Genomic DNA, 25,938 nt, shown 5'->3' with positions numbered 1-25,938 from the left:
CAGGAGGGCCAGGCTCTGGTCCACACAGGTCCAGGCGGGCCAGACTCTGGTGCACACAGGTCCAGGCGGGCCAGCCTCTGGTCCACACAGGTCCAGGCGGGCCAGCCTCTGGTCCACACAGGTCCAGGCGGGCAAGCCTCTGGTCCACACAGGTGGGGGGAGGTGTACTCACCTAAGAGAGTGCTGTTAGTGATGATCTGGAATATCTGGCCTGGGTCCATGGCTGGCCCGGTACTGCGGTGGTGCCCTGTATGTGGTTGGTGACCTCTTGACAGGGTCACCACCCTCACCCCTCGTTACAGGGGCAGTGCGCGGCGCCCCCAACAAGCAGTTGTACAGTCTCGGAAAAACGTCTGGTTCGTCCGTGAATGTCAGTGGCTTCCGGAGGTAATTTCAAACTTTAGTTAGTCAATATATCATTCATGTTCTCGCTCGCTCGCTCTCCCGCCTCTGCGAGGTAGCTCCAGCAACAGATGACTGAGCCTCACAAGAGAAACTCTCGCTTGGCTCCTTCTTCTGTTTCTACTTTCTTTTGTAAGTGATAACACAAGAGGGAAAACGATTTCCACCCCCTCTCCCCTTTACTCTCTCCCCTGTACGTGGGAGGCAGATACGTGGGTGGCATTGTTTCTCCTCGATAACTTACCAATTTAACCTGGCCCCTTTAACGATTGTAACAAACGATTCCTAACTATCCCATTCCCTCAAAGTTTACAGACACAGCAGACGCCAGCATCTCCCGTTCATAACCATGGTGTGTGGGTGACTGTAACACTCGGTACATACCGTCATAAACACCCCACATCAAGTAGCACCACAAACATATACCTTCAGGGAAGTGGAATTCCTGCGTTATTCCCCATCTCAAACGATATCCTGAAATCATGGCGATAAAAGCGGAGGAAAAAATTCACTCAAGAGGAGCGGGAGATTCAGGGGACATATTTCACTGAGAGGCTAATGAAAAAAGTTCAGCCTCCTTCAATACACTACAGGCAGAACGGAACCCTGTCTTGTGTGTGTGTGTGTGTGTGTGTGTGTGTGTGTGTGTCAGGTCACATAATACGGAGGGAGCAGTAGGAGCCATGCACAGTTCTTCTCCCTGAGGCAGTAAAGTCATCTACCGTTCGCTACGGATCGGCAGGAACACACAGGCGCTGCCCCACCCACACACACAGTTAGTGGCACGGGGCAGCTGAGGCCATCCCTATGAACGCTACATACATATACACACTAGTATGAGCCAGGTACCCACTTTATCGACCAACCCCCCCCCCCCCAGGGGTGGATGAACAGCTGGGTTTGACTGTGGACCGAGTTGCCGCAACCAGGATTCGAACCTATGCGCTCGACCCTGGGCGGCCCGTGGATGCGTCACGGTTAATCTACACACAGAACTGAATGGGAATCGAACCATCGACAGTTGTCGCTTGTTGGGTCGTACGGCCAGCGACCTATGAGGAAGGTCATTAAGCCTGCAACGCTATTCAATATGTGAGTGACATAAAGAATGATAAATACTACGGCGGTATTCCATGTCGTAACTGATATAATGAGAGATGTGCTATGGAGGGTGAGCAGAAGTGAGGAGGAAATGGAGTACAACACCAGCGACACATGTGGATGATTTGGAGGGAATTTATTTTTTTTCACAAGGACGTCACGAAGGTCGTGACCACACACACGTGGTCTAGCGATTAACTGGTCATGGTTCATTCAATGCACGGGGTCGCCCGGGTTCGAGTCTCGGGCGCGACAGTCGGCCCACATGCAACGCAGGCGTTGATCCTTCCCTCGGGGTTGGTTGGTATATGGGTACCTGGCTATTAAGCTGGGATGTGTGTGTGTGTGTGTGTGTGTGTGTGTGTGTGTGTGTGTGTGTGTGTGTGTGTGTGTGGAATGACTAGGTAAACACATACAAGGGTTAAAGACGGAGTCAACACGGGTGCAACACTCTCCCCGTAACACACACACACACACACACACACACACGTACGTACGTACGTATAGCGCCCTTATGATACCCAGTGGTGTCCTTGATCAAGTACAACGAGGGGCCTATCTGAGTCAAGGTCCCGAGCCATCCTCACAGCCCAGAAGACATGTACACCCTCCCCTCAGACGAGCGCCCCACATATATATATATATATATATATATATATATATATATATATATATATATATATATATAGGGCCAGGGTAGGGCAACAGCAATATACCTTATACCGCGGGGGAGGGGAAGCCACTGACAATCAACAAAGGAAATATATATATATATATATATATATATATACATAAGTCACATCAGCTGACGAAGCAGAGGAAGCGACGGTCCTTGGCACTGTGTGAGGGAGGGAGGGAGGGAGTCGTTCAGCGTGGCACTGTGTGAGGGAGGGAGTCGTCCAGCGTGGCACTGTGCGAGGGAGGGAGTTGTCCAGCGTGGCACTGTGTGAGGGAGGGAGGGAGGGAGTCGTCCAGCGTGGCACTGTGTGAGGGAGGGAGCAGTCCAGCGTGGCACTGTGTGAGGGAGGAGTCGTCCAGCGTGGCACTGTGTGAGGCAGGAAGCGGCCCTGGACACCCGCGTGCCAGGCAGAGCGACCACAGACTGTGTGCCTCACCTCCACACCCGCCGCCACACTCCACACGCGTCCCCTCTCCCTTGACCGACCTGTGCCGCCGCGCACGTGCACACGTGCGCGCAAACACACATGTGTATCCCCATATCCAAGCATGCACATGCGTCCACACACACACACACACACACACAATGCCTCTCTTTCTCTCATCAATCTATCTATCTGTGTGTGTGTGTGTGTGTGTGTGTGTGTGTTTTAAGGGAGACACATCTACCTACATGAACTATCTATCATAGTTTCACGCCCCATTAACCAGGGAAAACCTGGCAACAGTTGTTTTGCGCAAACTAATAAAAGCGTGTAATTGGTCTGGTCGCTCCAATCCGGGTGTTTGGCGGTGGTAAACATGGGACATTTGAAGCCGTAATATGAACAGGAAAATATAAACTTAGTGGTCAAAATCTGACGTTAATCTCTGAGATATGATGATGATGATGATGATGATGATGATGATGGTGATGATGATGGTGATGATGATGGTGATGATGATGATGATGATGGTGATGATGATGATGATGGTGATGATGATGATGATGATGATGGTGATGATGGTGATGATGATGATGATGATGATGATGATGGTGATGATGATGATGATGATGATGGTGATGATGATGATGATGATGATGATGATGGTGATGATGATGATGATGATGATGGTGATGATGGTGATGATGATGATGATGATGATGATGATGGTGATGATGATGATGATGATGATGGTGATGATGATGATGATGATGATGATGGTGATGACTGATGATGATGATGATGATGATGATGATGATGGTGATGATGATGATGATGATGATGGTGATGATGATGATGATGATGATGGTGATGATGATGATGATGATGGTGATGATGATGATGATGATGATGATGATGGTGATGATGATGATGATGGTGATGATGATGATGATGATGGTGATGATGATGATGGAATAGGATGATGATGGTGATGATGATGATGATGGTGATTGATGGTGATGATGATGATGATGGTGATGATGGTGATGATGATGATGATTGATGATGATGTGATGATGATGATGATGATGGTGATGATGATGATGATGAATGGTGTGATGATAGGGATGATGATGCATGATTATGGTGATGATGTGATGATGATGATAGATGATGATGATGATGGTGATGATGATGATGATGATGATGATGGTGATGATGATGATGGTGATGATGGTGATGATGATGATGATGATGATGGTGATGATGGTGATGATGGTGATGATGCTGATGATGATGATGATGATGATGATGATGATGATGGTGATGATGATGATGATGATGATGATGGTGATGATGATGATGATGATGATGATGGTGATGATGATGATGATGATGATGGTGATGATGGTGATGATGATGATGATGATGATGATGATGATGATGATGATGGTGATGATGATGATGATGTGATGATGGTGATGATGATGATGATGATGATGATGATGATGATGATGATGGTGATGATGATGATGATGATGTGATGATGATGATGATGATGGTGATGATGATGATGAGCGAGAGTGATTACTGACAGACAGACAGTGCCAGGCGACGTGACCTGGGTAAAACATGCCCCAGTCATGACCTCTTGGGTGGAGAAAAACATTTTCTTAAAAAAGGAATAAAGAAATCCATCAGACTTCCTTATGTGTGTGTACACCTGAGTCTGGAGGGAGGGAATGATACAGGAGGGAGCAGGAGGAGACAACAGAAGGACGGAGATGGAGCCACAGCTTCCGTGTTCGAAGGACAGAAGAAGAAGGAGGAGGAGGAGGAGGTACCATAACGGTCAATCCTCGTGTGACTGGTGCTCCACACAGGAATTATAGGAAGCTACACAAGTACACACACACACACACACACACACACGAGAGACTGCTTAATGCAGTGGGGGTGGGAAGCTGGTTCAGAGAGAGAGAGAGAGAGAGAGAGAGAGAGAGAGAGAGAGAGAGAGAGAGAGAGAGAGAGAGCTCCCGCCTGAAACATACGGGAACGTGGGAAAGGAAAAAGTTCCTCGAAACATCTGGGACCATCCCTCAGATATACAGGACGTGAACGAACTTGCATGATTCTTACTACCAGGATAATCAATACTCCCCCTCCCCCCCTCCAGGGTATACTCAGGTATGATATAACCACGACCACTGGATATATCCTCTTAAGATATCCATCACACCCTCAGGCTACTGAATAACTTTTCCTGCATCTCATCTCATTAAATAATCATCACGTACAACGCAGCGTAACTCACTACTTTACGATATCAAATCATTTCATCAAAGTTACGTTACTCATAATCTCTAGTGCTCCTTCACCACAGACAACCGATGATACCCACTTACGTGCACGGAACAAGATATCATCATTCGCTTTACCGAGTCTGTGTATGGCTGTCCCAATCCTTCCCAAAGCGAGTAAAAACATGATACAGTTGAGGGTGTTCTTCCAGTCCCTCATCCACAGCAGCAGGAGGAAGGTGGCACAACCTTCTCTGAAAACCAAGAACGAAAGCCATCGGTCAGTCCAGGCGTGACGCTGCGTCTGGTACATAGTTTCTTTTTTTCTCGTGTGTTGGGAGAGCAGGGAGAATCCTTGTTTAGACACACCAGAACTTTACATGCCGGTATGGCTGTCAACCACTAGTTTGTAGAAGGCGCCACGTACACTCCTGGTTGTGTTGTGTACACTTCTGGTTGTGTTTTGTACATTTCTGGTTGTTGTGTACACTCCTGGTTGTGTTGTGTACACTTCTGGTTGTTGTGTACATTTCTGATTGTGTTGTGTACACTTCTGGTTGTGTTTTGTACACTTCTGGTTGTTGTGTACACTCCTGGTTGTGTTGTGTACACTTCTGGTTGTGTTTTGTACATTTCTGGTTGTTGTGTACACTCCTGGTTGTGTTGTGTACACTTCTGGTTGTTGTGTACATTTCTGATTGTGTTGTGTACACTTCTGGTTGTGTTTTGTACACTTCTGGTTGTTGTGTACACTCCTGGTTGTGTTGTGTACACTTCTGGTTGTGTTTTGTACACTTCTGGTTGTTGTGTACACTCCTGGTTGTGTTGTGTACACTTCTTGTTGTGTTTTGTACACTTCTGGTTGTTGTGTACACTCCTGGTTGTGTTGTGTACACTTCTTGTTGTGTTTTGTACACTTCTGGTTGTTGTGTACACTCCTGGTTGTGTTGTGTACACTTCTTGTTGTGTTTTGTACACTTCTGGTTGTTGTGTACACTCCTGGTTGTGTACACTCCTGATTCTGTTCTGTACACTCATGGTTGTGTACACTCCTGGTTGTGTTCTGTACAGACGCTGATACAGTGTTACAACATTATATGAGCTCATCCTCTGTACAGTCAGGACACGAGTCTCACTAGGACCCATCATCATCATCACAATCATCATCATCATCTTCATGACGCAAACACAAACATTGTTCCTTCGTCCACCTGCTGAGCAGAAGACCCTTACACTACGTCAGGAGGTTCCTGAAGGGCCGGAGGGTGGCGCCCCCTGTGCGGTCACAGGGCAAGGACCAGAAGGATCTCCCCCCGACAGGTACCAAGCATGACGCTGCTCCTATCACTGTGCTTGCGCGCAGTCACCGCCATAGACACAGCGCAGGCAGACTGAGACACCGTCAGACAAGTCTGACCTGGACGCCTGCTGGGCCGACCGTCTCACACTTACCGAATTCTCTTCCAAAAAAAAGAAAAGAATGTGGCTGAACTTTCGCCGGTTCCCGCCGGCCCCCTACACCGGCGCGTTGATATTATGCAAATGAACTAATAAGCCCGTTTAATGGCGGCGCATCTCCGGGGATGACGTGTGACCACCGCTGTGTGGGCCGGGAGGGACGGGAGCCCAGCCAGGCTGGGTCATGAATGGATGGATCACAGCAACCATAATTCACCGCTGACACACGACCCACACACCAGACGTACGTACGTACGTGTGTGTGTGTGTGTGTGTGTGTGTGTGTGTGTGTGTGTGTGTACATCAATATGACCCTGCCAGGGAACATCAATTAACCAGTAATCCCATCAAGGCATTGTATCTCAGGACCCAGCACGTAATGAGTCCAGTATATTCCGATGATGAGACGGGCATAATCAACCAGTGATCTACGTGGCCATCATTAATTCTGGATGTACTTCCTGGAAGAGTTTAGGAATCTATTCAGGTATAATTTTGGAACATAATGTCATCATGCCACATGACTTTAAGAACTGAAAACCACTTTACGTACGGACACATTATTTCTGAACCCGATCCGTTTAACTGTATTTATAACAAGAAGTACAGAGAGAGAGAGAGAGAGAGAGAGAGAGAGAGAGAGAGAGAGAGAGAGAGAGAGAGAGAGAGAGAGAGAGTAAATTGACCCCCAAAGCAATATCATGATCCTGTTTCTTAAGACCTTCATCTTTATCTCACTTTTCTTATCAATACTAAAAAAAAAAATAAGAAATAACTTGATAAATGAAGAGGAAATAAGGACGTCAGCTTCGTCCACCTAACAGGAACCAAACTTAACAAGAGTTGAGCTACGCCATGCAAAACTTCCCAACCTTTTGCACAATTAATACGTAACTTTCCCGAAAACAAGTTTCAAAATTCACTTTAACACAGAGAGAGTCTGACCCGCGGGTAAACCTAGACTGGAGCCGAGTTTACCCGGGTGAACACACAAGATGTAAACTAAACCACAACACCAGGTTATCTTCGTCTCTGGTTCGAAACTGTCAAAAATATATATTAGTCACATATTGTAGAACTTACAATGATATATGGAACAGGACACAGATGAAAACAGTGCAAATACATCTGTATGATACCTTCAATCTCTAATGGTATCTTAAATGGTCAGGTCAGCAAGCCATTTCAAATATCAAATGGCTAAAGAAGCCATTACATAGCCCTTGTAAGGCTCAGCACTTCATTTACCTATAATAAATGGCTGATGGGACTGAATTATCTTTATCTCTTCAAGATAAATTTTTATCTGGGTATGGAAGTGCATTAGTAATAATCAGGAATATTGCTCCTGTGTGTGTGTGACCTGACAAGACTCTTCCTCAGGTCAGAAAATAGAGGGACGCTGGTGACCTGACACCAACCCCGCCCCCCACCCCATCTAGTGAGCAAGACTGAAATTAAAATGTCAGGAACCAACCACCACCACCAGCAGCAGTACTGAGGGAGGGGCTCCTCTGGACGCGTATGCTATCCCCACCACCACCACCACCACAACAGTACCCTCCAGGGGCGGTGGTACGCCCCCTTCAGCACCACTACAGTACCGGTACCTTACAGGTGCTCCTCCCTCGAGGCGTCATCCCCCACACAACCCAACTCATCTGCTCTGAAGCATATCTGACGAGACCTTCCTCAGTGTCTGAATGCACGAGTCCAGTCACTCAGTCCGGCGGACGAGCGCCCATCGTCCTGGACTCTGGCTGGACTCTGGACTGAGAGGACTATACAGAGGAACGGACGAGGATCTTAATGATGACATATACAGGCTGTGGGGAAACACAGGTGTTCAGCTAGTGTGTTGGGGGGGAAATACAGGTGTTCAGCTAGTGTGTTGGGGGAACACAGGTGTTCAGCTAGTGTGTTGGGGGTGAAACACAGGTGTTCAGCTAGTGTGTTGGGGGGGTAATACAGGTGTTCAGCTAGTGTGTTGGGGGAACACAGGTGTTCAGCTAGTGTGTTGGGGGGAAACACAGGTGTTCAGCTAGTGTGTTGGGGGGAAACACAGGTGTTCAGCTAGTGTGTTGGGGGGGAAACACAGGTGTTCAGCTAGTGTGTTGGGGGGGGGGAAACACAGGTGTTCAGCTAGTGTGTTGGGGGGGGAACTCAGGTGTTCAGCTAGTGTGTTGGGGGGGGGAACACAGGTGTTCAGCTAGTGTGTTGGGGGGGGAACTCAGATGTTCAGCTAGTGTGTTGGGGGGGGAACTCAGGTGTTCAGCTAGTGTGTTGGGGGGGGGGGGAACACAGGTGTTCAGCTAGTGTGTTGGGGGGGGAACTCAGGTGTTCAGCTAGTGTGTTGGGGGGGGAACACAGGTGTTCAGCTAGTGTGTTGGGGGGGGGGAACACAGGTGTTCAGCTAGTGTGTTGGGGGGGGGAATCTCAGGTGTTCAGCTCGTGTGTTGGGGGGGGGAAGAAACTCAGGATGTTCAGCTAGTGTGTTGGGGGTGGAAAGTCAGGGTGTTCAGCTAGTGTGTTTGGGGGGGAGCTCAGGTGTTCAGCTAGTGTGTTGGGGGGGTGGGAGACCAGGGGTTCAGATAGTGTGTTGGGGGGGGGAACACAGGAGTTGTTCAGCTAGTGTGTTGGGGGGGGGGGAACTCAGGTGTTCAGCTAGTGTGTTGGGGGGTGGGGGGGGAACACAGGTGTTCACAGCTAGTGTGTTGGGGGGGGGGGAACTCAGGTGTGCAGCTAGTGTGTTGGGGGGGGGGAACACAGGTTTGTTCAGCTAGTGTGTTGGGGGGGGGGGTTCGCGGGTGTTCAGCTTGTGTGTTGGGGGGGGACTCAGGTGTTCAGCTAGTGTGTTGGGGGGGGGGGAGCACAGGTGTGTTTCAGCTAGTGTGGTTGGGGGGGGGTACCCAGGTGTTCAGCTACTAGTGTGTTGGGGGGGGGGAACTCAGGTGTTCAGCTAGTGTGTGGGGGGGGGGGAACTCAGGTGTTCAGCTAGTGTGTTGGGGGGGGGGGAACACAGGTGTTCAGCTAGTGTGTTGGGGGGGGGGGGAACACAGGTGTTCAGCTAGTGTGTTGGGGGGGGGGGGAACACAGGTGTTCAGCTAGTGTGTTGAGGGGGAAACGTTCAGGAGGACCTGTTCAGCCAGGACTCCCTCACGCCGGGGCCGGCCAGACAGACGCGAGGAACATGTTATCCCGAAGGAGGAAAAGTCTAGTCATGCGTCGGCGGAACAGGAGGACCAGACCTCCCGGCGTAGGCGAGGTCGGGGGTGTGGACGGAGAGGACTCATGAGGGCCCGTCCTGGCGAGAGAGAGAGAGAGAGAGAGAGAGAGAGAGAGAGAGAGAGAGAGAGAGAGAGAGAGAGAGAGAGAGACTCAGGATGTATGAAAGTGTGGGGTCAGGTAGGAGGGGTGAGGTACAGTGGCGACCTGACCCCCAGTTTGTGGCGTTAGTGTGGCTGAAATGGCGGCAGGACGGGAGTCTGTGTCGGCAACAACTGCCTCATTGTACATTGTTGACCTTTGAAGTGTCTGTGTAAATTCTGTATACTGTCATGACAGGTTATTATTATCTTACAAACTACTGTAACCTTACTGATCATCTCTCTCTCTCTCTCTCTCTCTCTCTCTCTCTCTCTCTCTCTCTCTCTCTCTCTCTCTCTCTCTCTCACTTTCGAGTACACTGTATATCTTTTATCCACTTGGTCAGAGTTATCAAACATTTCCCACTTCGCGTTCGAGTGGAGAACACACCGGCCCAGCCCCACACTGTTCATACAAGGTTCGAAGTCCTCGGCGCCTAGAGGAATATAGATCAAAACATATAGGTGCTACCGGACTCAGCCTGCATGTGACTGCCAATGGGCAGGACACATCTGAACCTTCCTGTATCTTCTGCCCCCGTCAGAGTGGCTGGTTGTAACTAGCATCACCTGGCAATCACACACCCAACATTTCTCTCCCAAAATGTTGTCTGATGATAGCCTAATGCATCTGTGGTGACACGCGTCCTTGGCGGATGTCATCAGCTAAGAGGTCTACAGTTTCATGCACGAGAAGCTTATGTGTCGTATAGTCTCACTTTAATGACCAGGTTCGTCCTCTCCAAACTCCATATTCTGGCCAATTTTCTCTGGAAATTAGAGAAACAAGACCGCGAAAGATTCCTTCAGTTTAACTCCAACATTCGAGAAAGTGATTGCTGCAGCTGAGACAGATTTTGAATTACTACAATGATATGAATTAGGGTAATCCCTTAAGGTTAAGATCTCTGCGTCGCTAAAGTTAACATATACGTATCAAAGACGACTTAAGCTACTTTTGGCATAGCCATGCCTTCAATTATATAGCACCCGTTTTCTTCAGTCGAGTTGAAATACTCTCAGAAAACGGAGTCTATTCCTGGATAACTCCAGTAAATGCTTAACAAACTACAGATATTAAGGTTATCATTATAGCTACAGTTAAGAATCTCGCAACTATTCCCTTTTTCGACATTATAAAGTCTTCGAGGTTTAAAAAGTCATCAAAAATATCAAGACACGAGAAACATATAAGGTCATATTTCAATTTCTAATTTCTCGTACGAAATTAAAAGTTCGTCTAATCTGTGAAGCTTCGTCCAACCACAAACTTCATCATGTTACTAGTCAAGCTATGTATTAATATTCTGTGATTTCTTAATCGACTTAATTCTAATTCAGCCTAAATTACTGCTCTGCGCTGCTGCCTGCCTTGGCTCCATCCTTATATATTTAGTGTTCCCGCTGGTCATGTTGATGGCGGGAGACGGGAAGGCGGGAGAGGAGTTGGATATTAATGTAAATCTCGGAGGTCATGATAGAATTTCACTTCAAAAAATGTTAGAAAATGTTTTATGAACTGAGCAGACATTATGACCGTCAAGGTCGTCAATTTTTCCACGGTGTGTGGACATTGTAGACATCAAGTTTTCTAAGTTGGGCAGACATTATGGTCGTCAAGTTCTCTGAGTACATATTCTGGACATTAATTTACTAAGCTGAGCAGACATTACAGACGTAAGGTTCCTAAGCTAAGTAGACTACTAACGTCAACATTATCATCGTACCTAATGCTGGAACGACCAACCTTAATGGCAGGTCAGACTCATGCAACTGCTCCTCATGGAAAATGGTGTTGCATGAATATTTTTTCTGGAGTTCATGTCTTCTTTGCATCTCATGGCAGTCACGGAAGACTTAATCGTCCAGTTAGGGTGTAATTAAATGTTTTGTCCTGTCTAATGTGACCGACAGTCAGTGGTCCCTGGTTTCCAGTGAATGACAGACTCTTAATGAAGACATTCAGGTGCATCTGCCACTTGTCAGCAGGTACAGTGAACTTGTGTTATCAATTCATCCCTTTGAGCAAGAAGGCACGAGCCTTGAACACGACTTTGCGACCCTTGAGCACGACCGTACGAGTCTTGAGCACGACCGTACGAGTCTTGAGCACGACTGTACGAGTCTTGAGCACGACTGTACGAGCCTTGAGCACGACCGTACGAGCCTTGAGCACGACCATACGAGTCTTGAGCACGACTGTACGAACCTTGAGCACGACCGTACGAGCCTTGAGCACGACCGTACGAGTCTTGAGCACGACTGTACGAGCCTTGAGCACGACTGTGCGAGCCTTGAGCACGACCGTACGAGCTTTGAGCACGACCATACGAGCCTTGATCTTCATTGTATTAACCTTTAGACATGATGGTCTGGTCTTTAAGCTGACCCTCTCTGATGGGATAGGATGAAGAGGAAGGATCGTCCCGTCGTGTTCAGGGGTTGAACTGTCGTGTTCAAGGGCCACACCGTCGTGCTTAACAGGTTACAAACTCAACTGCAGGAGGGGAGGCGTATCCCCTCACGGACCGACGAGTTCCGACAGTAGTCTGGGAAGCCAATCATGATGATGTGCGGGGCATCAACAAGTCAAACCAGCCTCCCTCAAGTTCCGCTCGAAGGGAGAATCAGCAAGGAGCTCTCACCTCCAACTGTCTCCAAGTTAGAGCAGTGTGAGAGCAGCACAAACTCTCTACCTACAATGTTGCCCAACTCTACGACCACACCATTTCCCTGGCCGGGGGTTCTGCTCTGCCTGGGCTCTGGCAACCTTCACGAACTGAACTAATTAAAAAGAAAACTTCTCATGGGGGAGTACTAATCATGATTACTACTTGTGATCACTATTTCCGAGCATTATTGATGTGTTTTAAACTGAGACGGCACGGGTAGCTGAGGCCCTGATCAATACAGGCCTGAAATCGAACCCTGGGTCAATCGAGTCACAACCAGTGACGACGACCATGACACCAAGGAGTAGGCAAGAGTTCAGCCGCTGTGTGACCTGGCTGGCCCGCATCCCAGACCCACACGATAATGATGACCCGAGGACTGGGTGAATATTGGGACATCTGGTGGTATACCTCACTGAAGCAACGGTGAGTAATGAATAGACACAGGTGGAGGTAGAGAGGTACAGAGGCCAGGGTGGAGGGGAGCCATCATCACAGGTGGAGGTAGAGGGGTACAGAGGCCAGGGTGGAGGGGAGCCATCATCACAGGTGGAGGTAGAGGGGTACAGAGGCCAGGGTGGAGGGGAGCCATCATCACAGGTGGAGGTAGAGGGGTATAGAGGCCAGGGTGGAGGGGAGCCATCATCACAGGTGGAGGCACAAGATGAAGGGCAGGTCGTGTACTCACTGTTGTGAAGGTTCTCCTCCAGAGGGATCAGTAGCGGGATGACAACGTTGACGGCCATCTGTCAACCTGCAACAATGAAGGACAACAACTTTACTATACTATCTCTCTCTCTCTCTCTCTCTCTCTCTCTCTCTCTCTCTCTCTCTCTCTCTCTCTCTCTCTCTCTCTTTTCCTGGTGACTTGGGGCTATCTCAGCCACACCCGTGGCTGAGGCACCCCCCTCCTCCCCCGACTATACCTTTACCCCAATATGACTCGCCCGCGGCCATCCACATAGAGCAGGCGAGGTGTTTACAACTGGTAAACACACACGCACACACACACACACACACACACACAGAAATACATTGCTTTATGAATATATATATATATATATATATATATATATATATATATATATATATATATATATATATATATATATATATATATATAATTTGGACTTGAGTTTCTTGATAAAGTTTGTGAGAGGTAAAGTTGTGGTGTGGACGACCACAAGAGGCAGTGTGAGAGTAATTATGAGCCGCGGAGCAGGTCGCCTCCACCACACTTTGTACCACAACTCCACCACACTTTACCACCACATACTGAACCCTGATCTTTTTCTTTTTGTAGAAAACAACAAGTGAGAAGAACGAGGCTGTTTACGCATAACAACCTAGTGCTGTGTGTGTGTGTGTGTTTCTAAGTACAGAACACATATTCACCTGTGATGTATCGCCACACACACACACACACACACACACACACACAGCACTTTCCTGCCTCCACGTCAGAGACTTGAAATTTATGAGCCACGATTTTAAGGGCGACCAGTTCGAAATCCCTGCCCGTGATTTACGATCTTAAGGGATCTACTGTTTGAACAGTAAAAGCAAAATCGTGCCTGAATCTAGCTTTGGATTAATCATATACATATATATATATATATATATATATATATATATATATATATATATATATATATATATATATATATATATATATATATATTTTAAGGTATCATAACTTGGTTTTCAGATGTGAGTCTTAACAATCATTACTGCAGTTTCTGGTCCACTAAACTGTTGTATGCGTTTCCTCGCATCTCATACCTTCTTCCTACCTTCTCTGTGACCCCTAGCTTCCTTTGCGCACTACAGCTGTATTACTTCAGCCAGTAATACAACGTGTGATACAACGCGGTGCACCGCGGGGTGACCAAGATGAGAGGCGAGCCAGTGTCGGGGGGGAGGTGGTGGCAACGTAATGACTGAAGGAGTAGTACAGCAGTTACTGTCGGAATGATACCATCCACTGTGTCCCGGCCCTGCTGGCGGAGGTGACGTCACGTGTCACGGAGAACACTCTCGTCCCAGGACGATCGTCCGGGAGCCATCTGGATCGACGGATTCGAAACACAGAAACACGACGAATTCCTGGCTTAAAAGACGGAGCGACGGCCATTGAAAAAAAAAAAAAAAAGAAACGCTCCTTAGCGTAGGCGTTTGTTGGGCGAAATAAGACGTTACCCTAGTTACAGAGGACTGATATGTGACGTGAAGGAGGAAGTAACGCGTTACATGTGTGACGAGTACGTGATGTGGGATATGTGGGGGGTGAGGGGGTGGAAGAGATTAATAAAATTACCATAAACAGAATAACATTGACCTCAACGTGATCTCCCTCCTGGGGTCAGGTCAAACAGGTGGACGGCCTCCACTTGGCCTCATCCACACCCCTCCCCCCCGCCAGCCAGTCAGGGCCGTCGAATGGAATATGGAAATGTAATTTAGAGTTTGTAGAGATTAATTCGTGGATTACGTATAGAAATTCTGCCAGACTCATCTCCAGATGGTTGGAGGTAGGTGTGTGTGTGTGTGTGTGTGTGTGTGTGTGTGTGTGTGGAGGGAGAGGGGCAGGTTGGAGGAGTGGAGGAGTTTGGGAGGAGTTGGTTGGAGGGTTCCAGCCCCGGTAAGTACGACGTGGCATGATCCAGGATCCTCCGCTGGTCGGCCTGGCACATGGGGCCACGTCCACCCCGTCTGGCCTTAATTAAGCTAATTGTCTAATTACCAAGTGAGCGAGACACCCCTCCCCCTTCTCTTGAAACAAGGTAACGAGAGAGTTTACATCAGAGGGACCGAGTCATTGTGGTGTACGAAATGTACAACCACGTCATACATCGTCCCGGTGACTACTGCACACACACACACACACACACACACACACACACACACACTTCCATTCATTCGAGATAAAAACGTATATATATATATATATATATATATATATATATATATATATATATATATATATATAATCCCTCGCTAATGAATATGAGGACAAGGACCATTTCAACTAGGCCATATGCGACTGAAAGCAAAAATGAATATTAAAACTACTGCTCCGTCCATCTGTCGTAACATCAATAAGACAGAGAGAAGAGAGAGAGAGAGAGAGAGAGAGAGAGAGAGAGAGAGAGAGAGAGAGAGAGAGAGAGAGAGAGAGAGAGAGAGAGTCATTATCGCAAGGTCATCCGTCTGTACAAGCAGTGCTCGGCTCGAGCGACGCGAGCACCTGTGTGAGGGAAGCACAGGTAAGGTACACACACACACACACACACACACACACACACACACACCAAGTGTACGGTGAAGACTTGCAATATTCTCTCATTCTGAAGATCCACCGACAGTGAATATTGGCAGTCACCACAGTGGGTGAGTGAGGCAAGTTCCCTCATGCTCGGTGTGTTGTGAGTGTGAGTGTGTGTGTGTGTGAGGCAAGCGCCCTCATGATCGATGTGTTGTGAGTGTGTGTGTGTGTGTGTGTGTGAGGCAAGCGCCCTCATGATCGATGTGTTGTGAGTGTGTAAGGCAAGTTCCCTCATGATCAGTGTGTTGTGTGTGTGTGTGTGTGTGTGTGTGTGTGTGTGTGTGTGTGTGTGTGTTTTGTGAGTGTGTGAGTGTGTGAGGCAAGTTCCCTGATCTAACTTAAGTACAAGGATATTACTGTAATGGCCATCTCTGATGTATGTAGAGTTTGTGTTAAGAGTTTAATACAGTAACGTACTTTTATACATCATTTCCCTTCCTTATAAGCTAATATAATCACAGCAAGGCAGCAGAGGAAGGGGGAACTGAAAATGACATTGTCTCACAGGTTGAAATTAGACCTTGTGTGACCTTAACGTCATTCCGCCCGGTATAACTTTACCTTGCTTCATTCATGACAAGTTACGTTGTGTGGGCGACGAGGAAAACATTGTGTATTAACGTCAAAGGCGAACTTGCTGGGGTCTAATAACTGATCCGCTCTGGGGATTTTTTTGTCTTAATCTCTCTTTTTTCTTTTCCTTGCAACTTCCATCGTGATAATGTAATAATGGAGGAGGTCCCCCCCCCCGGGGGGGCTGCTGGGATGGGGTTACACAACTCTTTAAGGCTGACGATGACAACCCCGATACAGGAAACACGACGACCTCTGACATCATACACTTCGACCGCCAACCCTCAATGACCGGGGGAGGGGGGGGAGGGGGTTTAGAGCAGAGCCCACAATGGGAGATGACCACGAAGGCCCCCCCAGGCACACACACACACACACACACACACACACACACACACACACACACACACACACACACACACAGAAGTTGTTTAGCGATTCTGAACTCTCGCGTCCAGTACTAGGCGGTGTCTGACGTGACAGCCGGCATCCCAGACGTATATTCACTGTTCTCTCGGTATAATTACGTGGAAGGTTAAGCAGTTGAGGTCGAACCTGGCTTGGCAGATCCTCCCCTGGGGAGACGTGAGTCAACTCCATCCCCTCTCAGAGTCGAGACACACTCCCCTACACCTCATAACCAACTCATGTCTGTATTAAACTCTCATCACCTTTAATAAACACCGTGGTACAGTAGATGAGGCACGGTAAACCACCCGGTAAATTGGGCCAGCATGAGGGTGCAAAACTCCACTGAGAATCATTTTTTGAAGCCGTGATGCTGAACTGAAAAAAGGCCTTCAGTATTATCATGCTAATCCGCTTTCCTTCAACCTCAAGATTATTCGTAATATTCAGATCCACTCATTTGCAAACCTCTGGTTATCTTACCTCGTCCATCTGGCCTTGTTTTCTGCCAGCCACCCACACGCCAGATATTATATATTTTGTTTGGGAAAGAAAATTGTTTTCCATTTTCATATCAATCTTGTAAACATCCAACTTTGACGAAAATGGTGCCATGTTGTATAGAGGATCCTATATTCACTATACAGACACTGTACCACAGAGGACTGTCTATATTCACCATACAGACACTATACACCTTGATACTATACAGATAGATAGATAGATAGATAGATAGATAGATAGATAGATAGAGAGAGAGAGAGAGAGAGAGAGAGAGAGAGAGAGAGAGAGAGAGAGAGAGAGAGAGAGAGAGATCCACCCTCGCCCACTGGGCCAGCTTAACCTACAGCTTCAGCCAAGCTTCAGCCAAGCTTCTGTACACGAGAGAAGGATCACTATCTCCCACGTCCTGATATACACATCTTGCCTTGGTAATAAATAACCTGTTTGTACACCAGCCGGGAGGACACCCCCCCCCCCCCCTCTGTTTTGTGTGTGTATGTGTGTGTGTGTGTCTGTGTGATCTGTCAGCCCACAAACATGAAAACGGGTGCCCTCACACTACGTGTGCTTAGATATGTGATTACATATCTGACACGTATGTCGACGATAATATATGACATGTATGTGAACGATATGTGACACGCATGTGGACGATAAAATGTGACATGTATGTGAACGATAATATGACACGTATGTGACCGATAATTTGTGATACGTGTGGACGATAATATGTGACATGTGAACGATAATACAACGCTAATAAGGACGGTAATCCTATTCATAGATGCACATCCTACGTTGTTTCAACGGCTCATCCGAGTGGGAAGGGGGGAGGGGGGGCCTCCTGTCAGCATCTGGATCCCACAAACACAAGGTCTGGTCACAAGGTACACTTACTGTCACTTCCCCATGCTATGCTATGACGTATATATATATATATATATATATATATATATGGAGGAAGTGAAGTGTTTTAGATATCTGGGAGTGGATCTGTCAGCGGATGGAACCATGGAAGCGGAAGTGGATCATAGGGTGGGGGAGGGGGCGAAAATTTTGGGAGCCTTGAAAAATGTGTGGAAGTCGAGAACATTATCCCGGAAAGCAAAAATGGGTTTGTTTGAAGGAATAGTGGTTCCAACAATGTTGTATGGTTGCGAGGCGTGGGCTATGGATAGAGTTGTGCGCAGGAGGATGGATGTGCTGGAAATGAGATGTTTGAGGACAATGTGTGGTGTGAGGTGGTTTGATCGAGTAAGTAACGTAAGGGTAAGAGAGATGTGTGGAAATAAAAAGAGCGTGGTTGAGAGAGCAGAAGAGGGTGTTTTGAAGTGGTTTGGGCACATGGAGAGAATGAGTGAGGAAAGATTGACCAAGAGGATATATGTGTCGGAGGTGGAGGGAACGAGGAGAAGAGGGAGACCAAATTGGAGGTGGAAAGATGGAGTGAAAAGGATTTTGTGTGATCGGGGCCTGAACATGCAGGAGGGTGAAAGGAGGGCAAGAAATAGAGTGAATTGGAGCGATGTGGTATACAGGGGTTGACGTGCTGTCAGTGGATTGAATCAAGGCATGTGAAGCGTCCGGGGTAAAACATGGAAAGCTGTGTAGGTATGTATATTTGCGTGTGTGGACGTGTGTATGTACATGTGTATGGGGGGGGGGGTTGGGCCATTTCTTTCGTCTGTTTCCTTGCGCTACCTCGCAAACGCGGGAGACAGCGACAAAGTATAAAAAAAAAAAAAAAAAAAAAAAAAAATATATATATATATGCGTGTGTGTGTGTGCATGATTTAAAAGTATTAGAAAATGGCATGTAAGCAGAGGATTGTTGTCCATGACTTAAACTAGGGACAAGCCCTCCCCCCACCCAAGGAAAAAAAAATTGTGGGGATTTTGAGGTGGGACAGAAGACAAAGCTTGGAGAACAATGTACACCAGAGAGACATTTTTGCCTCTGACGATTGTTCCTGTACTGTGAACCCTCAAAAACCGGACAGTGTAGCACAGCGAATACACAGGTCAACTATATATATATATATATATATATATATATATATATATACGGTATACCAGGGTAAACGTGCGGTCACTGGACCGAACCAGGGCATGTGAAACGTCCTGGGTAAACCATGGAAAGGTCTGTGGGGCCTGGATGTGGATAGGGAGCTGTGGTTTCGGTGCATTACACATGACAGCCAGAGAATGGATGTGAGCGGATGTGGCCTTTCTCCATCTGTTCCTGGCGCCACCTCGCTGACGGGGAAAATGGCGATCAAGAAGGAAAAATAATATATGAATAACACCTTTTCCAATTCGATCGTCTAGTGATACTATGGCTTCCATTCCCGGGACACTGCAGAACCAGACATCCAAGACATCCACTCAATTCAACCCATTTTACCCTCACGACGAAAGCACTTCCCACCTCCATTAAAAATGCTTTTACCTCCATCCAGCAGGAACCGTGTACGTGCATCGGGTGCCAGAGCCTCGCCTCCCACACCTCATTTCTCTTCACCTTGTCAGACACAATTTCTCCCCCCCCCCCAACACATGATCACATCAAGTATTCCTTCTCTTATCTCCACTCCTCACCATCTGATGATGCACCATCTCCACTCCTCACCATCTGATGATGCACCATCTCCACTCCTCACCATCTGATGATGCACCATCTCCACTCCTCACCATCTGATGATGCACCATCTCCACTCCTCACCATCTGATGATGCACCATCTCCATCATTCACCATGTTATCATGTCCGTCGAACCATGCAAGCACAGAACCAAGACAACAGGAAAAATCATGCAAGAAAACTGTCAGAAAAACACGTAAATAACTAAATACTTTTCCAGAATAACAGGATCACGGATGAGTGACACAAAACCTGTGTAATGACTCTGTCCAACTGACAGGATACAGAAGCTTGAAATGTGGTCTGATAGAAGAAGAAACAGTTCAAGGAGACCCTACGATTGTAGAATACCCTCCATTCAGCACAGATAGAAAATCACACACACACACACACACACACACACACACACACACACACACACACACACACACAATTCCAAAAGCTCCCGTCACAAACGGAAGCTCTTATCAAGACCAGAATTTAAAAAAAAAAAAAAAAATCTAGGGATCTTCAAGGGAGTGCAAAGCTTGTCTTCTCAAGAGGCAAAGGGCCACTTGAAAGAATGCCGCACCTTAACGGCGCAGGGAAAGATACAGACATCACAATGCCTTGAGTTGCCACCGGCCACACAGGACCACGTACTCTAGGCACCGGTGGAGATAATGAACCAGCGCTGCACAGGTCTGGAGGGTAGAAACCGCACTAACATCTACAGGAGAGAGAGAGAGAGAGAGAGAGAGAGAGAGAGAGAGAGAGAGAGAGAGAGAGAGAGAGAGAGACGCGATGTACGGGGGAGGGGAGGGGGGATCAAATCCAAGTTTTCAGGTCGGTCTGGGTGAGCTGATGAGTTTAAGATTGCTTTCGACTCGACTCTGTCAAAGTAATCTGCGGCTCCACAGATGCCAGAGGCGCATCCCAGACCAGGAGGAGCTCACGCAGGAGAGAGGAACGTCTCGCATGGACACAATAATTCCCAGACGTTTAAAAACGCAGACGCAGCAAGACTGGACGAGACTCGGGAAGTACCACAGAGCTGGACGGACCTCAGCGGGATATCACTATGACGTGTCGAGTGAGACAGCCTCACACTAGTTGCTGTCACGTTCCCCTCCCTGGCCCAAGCCGCTGTTCGTCCCCTCTGCCTCACATACAACACGTGATTATACAGAGCTCAATCCACAAGCACAATTTTCCTTTACCCCTGCGAGACAGCACTGCAGGAAAGCTGCCTACGTATCTCCTGTGAGTTGCAGGAGACGACTATCAGAGGCAGGTACCAGGAGGAGGCGGGGGTGGGGGAGATTGTAAATCCTCCCTTCCTTGCACTACTAATTACCCTTGAAAAAGGTGGGGAAAGGGGCCAACAGAAGATACCTCATCGAAGGCTATGACTGGGGTGTCTTAATGTGCGTGGTTGTAACCAGGGTAAGAAGCAGGGAAAGATGGGTGTTTAAGAAAGAAAAAAAAAAAATGTACTGAAACAAAGGCTTTGGGGTAACGGGACCTAAACATTCAGGAGGGTGGGTGGCGTGTATGGTACAGAATGAACGGGTGCCTATTTCTCGACTAACCTCAAGGGGAACGATGAAAAACTTCATTTTTTATTACTATTTTATCATTATTTGTGTGTCACGTGGAGAGAGCCATAACACGCGTCTTGCCACGTCTCTACTAAACTGTATATGTACAAAAACTTTATTTCTATGTGGATAACACATACGAACGCACAAACACAATCCAGGTAACCCATTTATCGACTTGCCCCGAGGGCAGGATGATCAGCTGGGATTAACTGCGACCTAGGATTCGAACCGGCCATGCCCGTGCGTGAATCCTGGCCAGTGACGCTAACCACTACACCATGGGTGTAAGGTACACATAAACCGTATAGACTAAAAACGAACAACTACGATAATCAATTACTAGAAAAAAAAATGAAATATGAATATATATTTGTTCTGAACAGTGAATACCTTGCGGTTATGGTGGATCTCATTCTTGTGAACAATGACAAAATTAGTTCACTCTAGAAACAATGCTAGGTAGGATAAGTTATGTATCAGTTTCTGAGTATGTAGTGATGAGCGCTCATACAAAAACACTCGCATACAGACATACGCACACAAGTGTACACATACATGTGCCATGCAAACAAAATATACATGCACACATACACGCACAGAAACATAGGCATACACACATACGTTATTAGCATGATAACAGCAAACATTTCATATTTCATGCGTGAATGAAAGGTTATGGCTTCATACAATGGGTTATAACAACTTTTACAAATACGAATAAGTACAATAAGATTCACTTGGTCAGCAGTACCTTCTAGCACACACACGGTTCCTTAACAAACAGTTGATGACTATGGTGTATGACGAGTCTGCCAGACCAAAGATATGGGACACATGTAGCAGCAACATCTGCACGCGACGATGGCTGGACCCAGACTGACGGACTGGCCAGGCCCAGTTGGGACCTCCCCCATCGATGACTCCCCCCACCCCCCTCCTGACACCGGTCTCTGGGTTTGTCTCCAACACTGCTTCCCTCGCTACTGGTGTCTCCAACAATGCCTGCCACGCCACGTGTGTGTCTCCAACAATACCTGCCACGCCACGTGTGTCTCCAACACCGCCTGCCTCACTACTAATCTGTCTCCAACAGTGCCCGCCTCGTTACTGGTGTTTCCAACACTTTCTGCTTCGCTAATAGTCTTGTCTCCAACAGTGCCTACTCGTTCGGTGAAATTAAGGCCTTCAAATTCCCGGATACTATTTACATCAATCAATTTAATCTTGAATTGTCAAACGTGATATCCTGACTTCTTCAGTACGATGACTATCTATCGAGTGAATACAACTATCTACTGAGTCAATGCCATTCGACTCCATCAAGTGACAACACCTATAGTAACAGTGATCACTTATGGACTGGGTTATGACTCCAGTGGGTTTCACCTCCTCGAGGACGATGATTTAATGCCACAAGTAAAGGTCAGAACCCCTTCAGGACAATCATTTAATACCTTGAGTTCGATGACTTAAATATCATATATCAACGATGATGGACAAATTATACCACACTGGCCAGTTATGATGTTTATAGCGGCTCCCGGAGCCTTAGGCCCCATGGTTACCAAACAGTAGGGCGAGAACAGTGTGGTATAAACACACGTCCATTTGCTGTAAATCTCGGTGCAACGTGAGGGCGAAACAAGCCCACAACGGTGATATACAGATATTGGGTCATGAAGGTGTCCAGCCACACTTGCAAGCACCCCAGTTCATATGTCTTACACGGTCGGCTTGCGAGATTGTCTCCCCGGCCCTCTCTCGCCACCACAGCCTGAGACCAATTATTCCTGATCTATCCTCTACGGCATGAGGAACATTAACAATAATTATATGCAGCATACAACATTAACACAGATCTTTTCTCCTTCTCCAAAATCCAGTTACCTAAGACCCTTAATCCTGATCATGTACAATAATCAGAGTCATCAGTGCGAAGTGTTTTGCTGATGTGGTTATTGGGAAGATAGAGAATGTATGTACACGTGGTGGGTGTACAAGAAGAAAGGGGTAGCAGGATATATATATATATATATATATATATATATATATATATATATATATATATATATATATATATATGTGTGTGTGTGTGTGTGTGTGTGTGTGTGTGTGCAGGACGGTGAAAGGCGGGCAAGGAATAGAGTGAATTGGATCGATGTGGTATACCGGGGTTGACGTGCTGTCAGTGGATTGAATCAGGGCATGTGAAACGTCTGGGGTAAACCATGGAAAGTTGTGTGGGGCCTGGATGGGGAAAGGGAGCTGTGGTCTCGGGCATTATTGCATGACAGCTAGAGACTGAGTGTGAACGAATGGGGCCTTTGTTGTCTTTTCCTAGCGCTACCTCGCACACATGAGGGGGGGGGGGGGGGGATGGTATTCCATGTGTGGCGAGGTGGCGATGGGAATGAATAAAGGCAGACAGTGTGAATTGTGTGCATGGGTATATATGTATGTGTCTGTGTGTGTATATATATGTGTACAGTGAGATGTATAGGTATGTATATTTGCATGTGTGGACATTAAGTATATACATGTGTATGGGGGTGGGTTGGGCCATTTCTTTCGTCTGTTTCCTTGCGCTACCTCGCAAACGCGGGAGACAGCGACAAAGCAAAATAAATAATATAAATAAATAATATGCACTAATGCAGAGTCAAAAGTAAGCAGGTTGCATAATGATCCAGAAATACCTATCAACACTTTAACAAAGTCAAAATTCACTTCCCGTGTGATTACCAGGATACATCCACAACATAACTAATGTATTTGTACTCACCAAACATTATCCTGATCACCCTCATTTTGGTCAATCAGCACCAGATCCTTTGAAAATTAAGCACCTTCACTCGCAAAGCACCTCCATGATGATGCTAAGGAAGACCAATTTAATCAGTTGTGGGAAGCATTAAAATCTGATAAACCATATTTCATGAACTTTGTAAAGATTGGAGTAACTTAGATTAATCTAGTTTATATACTGTTTTTTCATTCACACACATTTTGTTTGTTACAATACAACATATATTAAAGTTCAAATCATATTTCAAGTAGAAATACTCATCTTTCAATCCTTATAAGCATCTAAAAATGCACAATGTGAAACTGATTTTTCCAGTCCAATAATGCTACCATTTAATCATTTTACTTTTCCAAGAGAAGAAACAGAGAAGAGGGCCAAGTGAGGATTTTCCCTTTAAGGCTCAGTTCTCTGTTCTTTGCGCTACCTCACGAATGTGGGAAATGGCGAATATGAGTAATAAAAAAGAAATTATCATATATATATATATATATATATATATATATATATATATATATATATATATATTTTTTTTTTTTTTTCAAAAGAAAGAACAGAGGGGGGCCAGGTGAGGATATTCCACAAAGGCCCAGTCCTCTGTTCTTAACGCTACCTCGCTAATGCGGGAAATGGCGGATAGTTTAAAAGAAAGAAAGAAAGATATATATATATATATATATGATTTGTATGTAGCATTTATGGATCTGTTGAAGGCATATGATAGAGTTGATAGAGATGCTCTGTGGAAGGTATTAAGAATATATGGTGTGGGAGGCAAGTTGTTAGAAGCAGTGAAAAGTTTTTATCGAGGATGTAAGGCATGTGTACGTGTAGGAAGAGAGGAAAGTGATTGGTTCTCAGTGAATGTAGGTTTGCGGCAGGGGTGTGTGATGTCTCCATGGTTGTTTAATTTGTTTATGGATGGGGTTGTTAGGGAGGTGAATGCAAGAGTTTTGGAAAGAGGGGCAAGTATGAAGTCTGTTGGGGATGAGAGAGCTAGGGAAGTGAGTCAGTTGTTGTTCGCTGATGATACAGCGCTGGTGGCTGATTCATGTGAGAAACTGCAGAAGCTGGTGACTGAGTTTGGTAAAGTGTGTGAAAGAAGAAAGTTAAGAGTAAATGTGAATAAGAGCAAGGTTATTAGGTACAGTAGGGTTGAGGGTCAAGTCAATTAGGAGGTAAGTTTGAATGGAGAAAAACTGGAGGAAGTAAAGTGTTTTAGATATCTGGGAGTGGAACTGGCAGCGGATGGAACCATGGAAGCGGAAGTGGATAATAGGGTGGGGGAGGGGGCGAAAATTCTGGGAGCCTTGAAGAATGTGTGGAAGTCGAGAACGTTATCTCGGAAAGCAAAAATGGGTATGCTTGAAGGAATAGTGGTTCCAACAATGTTGTATGGTTGCAAGGCGTAGGCTATGGGTAGAGTTGTGCGCAGGAGGATGGATGTGCTGGAAATGAGATGTTTGAGGACAATGTGTGGTGTGAGGTGGTTTGATCGAGTAAGTAACGTAAGGGTAAGAGAGATGTGTGGAAATAAAAAGAGCGTGGTTGAGAGAGCAGAAGAGGGTGTTTTGAAGTGGTTTGGGCACATGGAGAGAATGAGTGAGGAAAGATTGACCAAGAGGATATATGTGTCGGAGGTGGAGGGAACGAGGAGAAGTGGGAGACCAAATTGGAGGTGGAAAGATGGAGTGAAAAGGA

The 25,938-nt window shown here is 46.6% G+C and overlaps 1 protein-coding gene across 1 annotated transcript in view; it reads right to left on the bottom strand.

The window, feature by feature from the left end:
• LOC139746151 (putative neural-cadherin 2) overlaps positions 1 to 24,412 on the bottom strand; it is a 126,650-nt gene extending 102,238 nt beyond the window's left edge. Inside the window, exons 1-2 of the mRNA XM_071657016.1 lie at positions 24,217 to 24,412; positions 13,090 to 13,155 (exon numbers count right to left, since the gene is read on the bottom strand). Coding sequence (XP_071513117.1) covers positions 13,090 to 13,147 — 58 coding nt within the window. The 5' untranslated portion in view covers positions 13,148 to 13,155; positions 24,217 to 24,412. The remainder of the gene's footprint in view (positions 1 to 13,089; positions 13,156 to 24,216) is intronic.
• Between the last annotated feature and the right edge of the window lie 1,526 nt (positions 24,413 to 25,938).

This window comes from Panulirus ornatus, chromosome 64, assembly GCF_036320965.1.
Source record: "Panulirus ornatus isolate Po-2019 chromosome 64, ASM3632096v1, whole genome shotgun sequence".
In the NCBI taxonomy this organism is placed as follows: Eukaryota; Metazoa; Arthropoda; class Malacostraca; order Decapoda; family Palinuridae; genus Panulirus; species Panulirus ornatus.
Note: the sequence above shows the minus strand (reverse complement) of the source record. Positions and strands in the feature narration are given on the sequence as shown.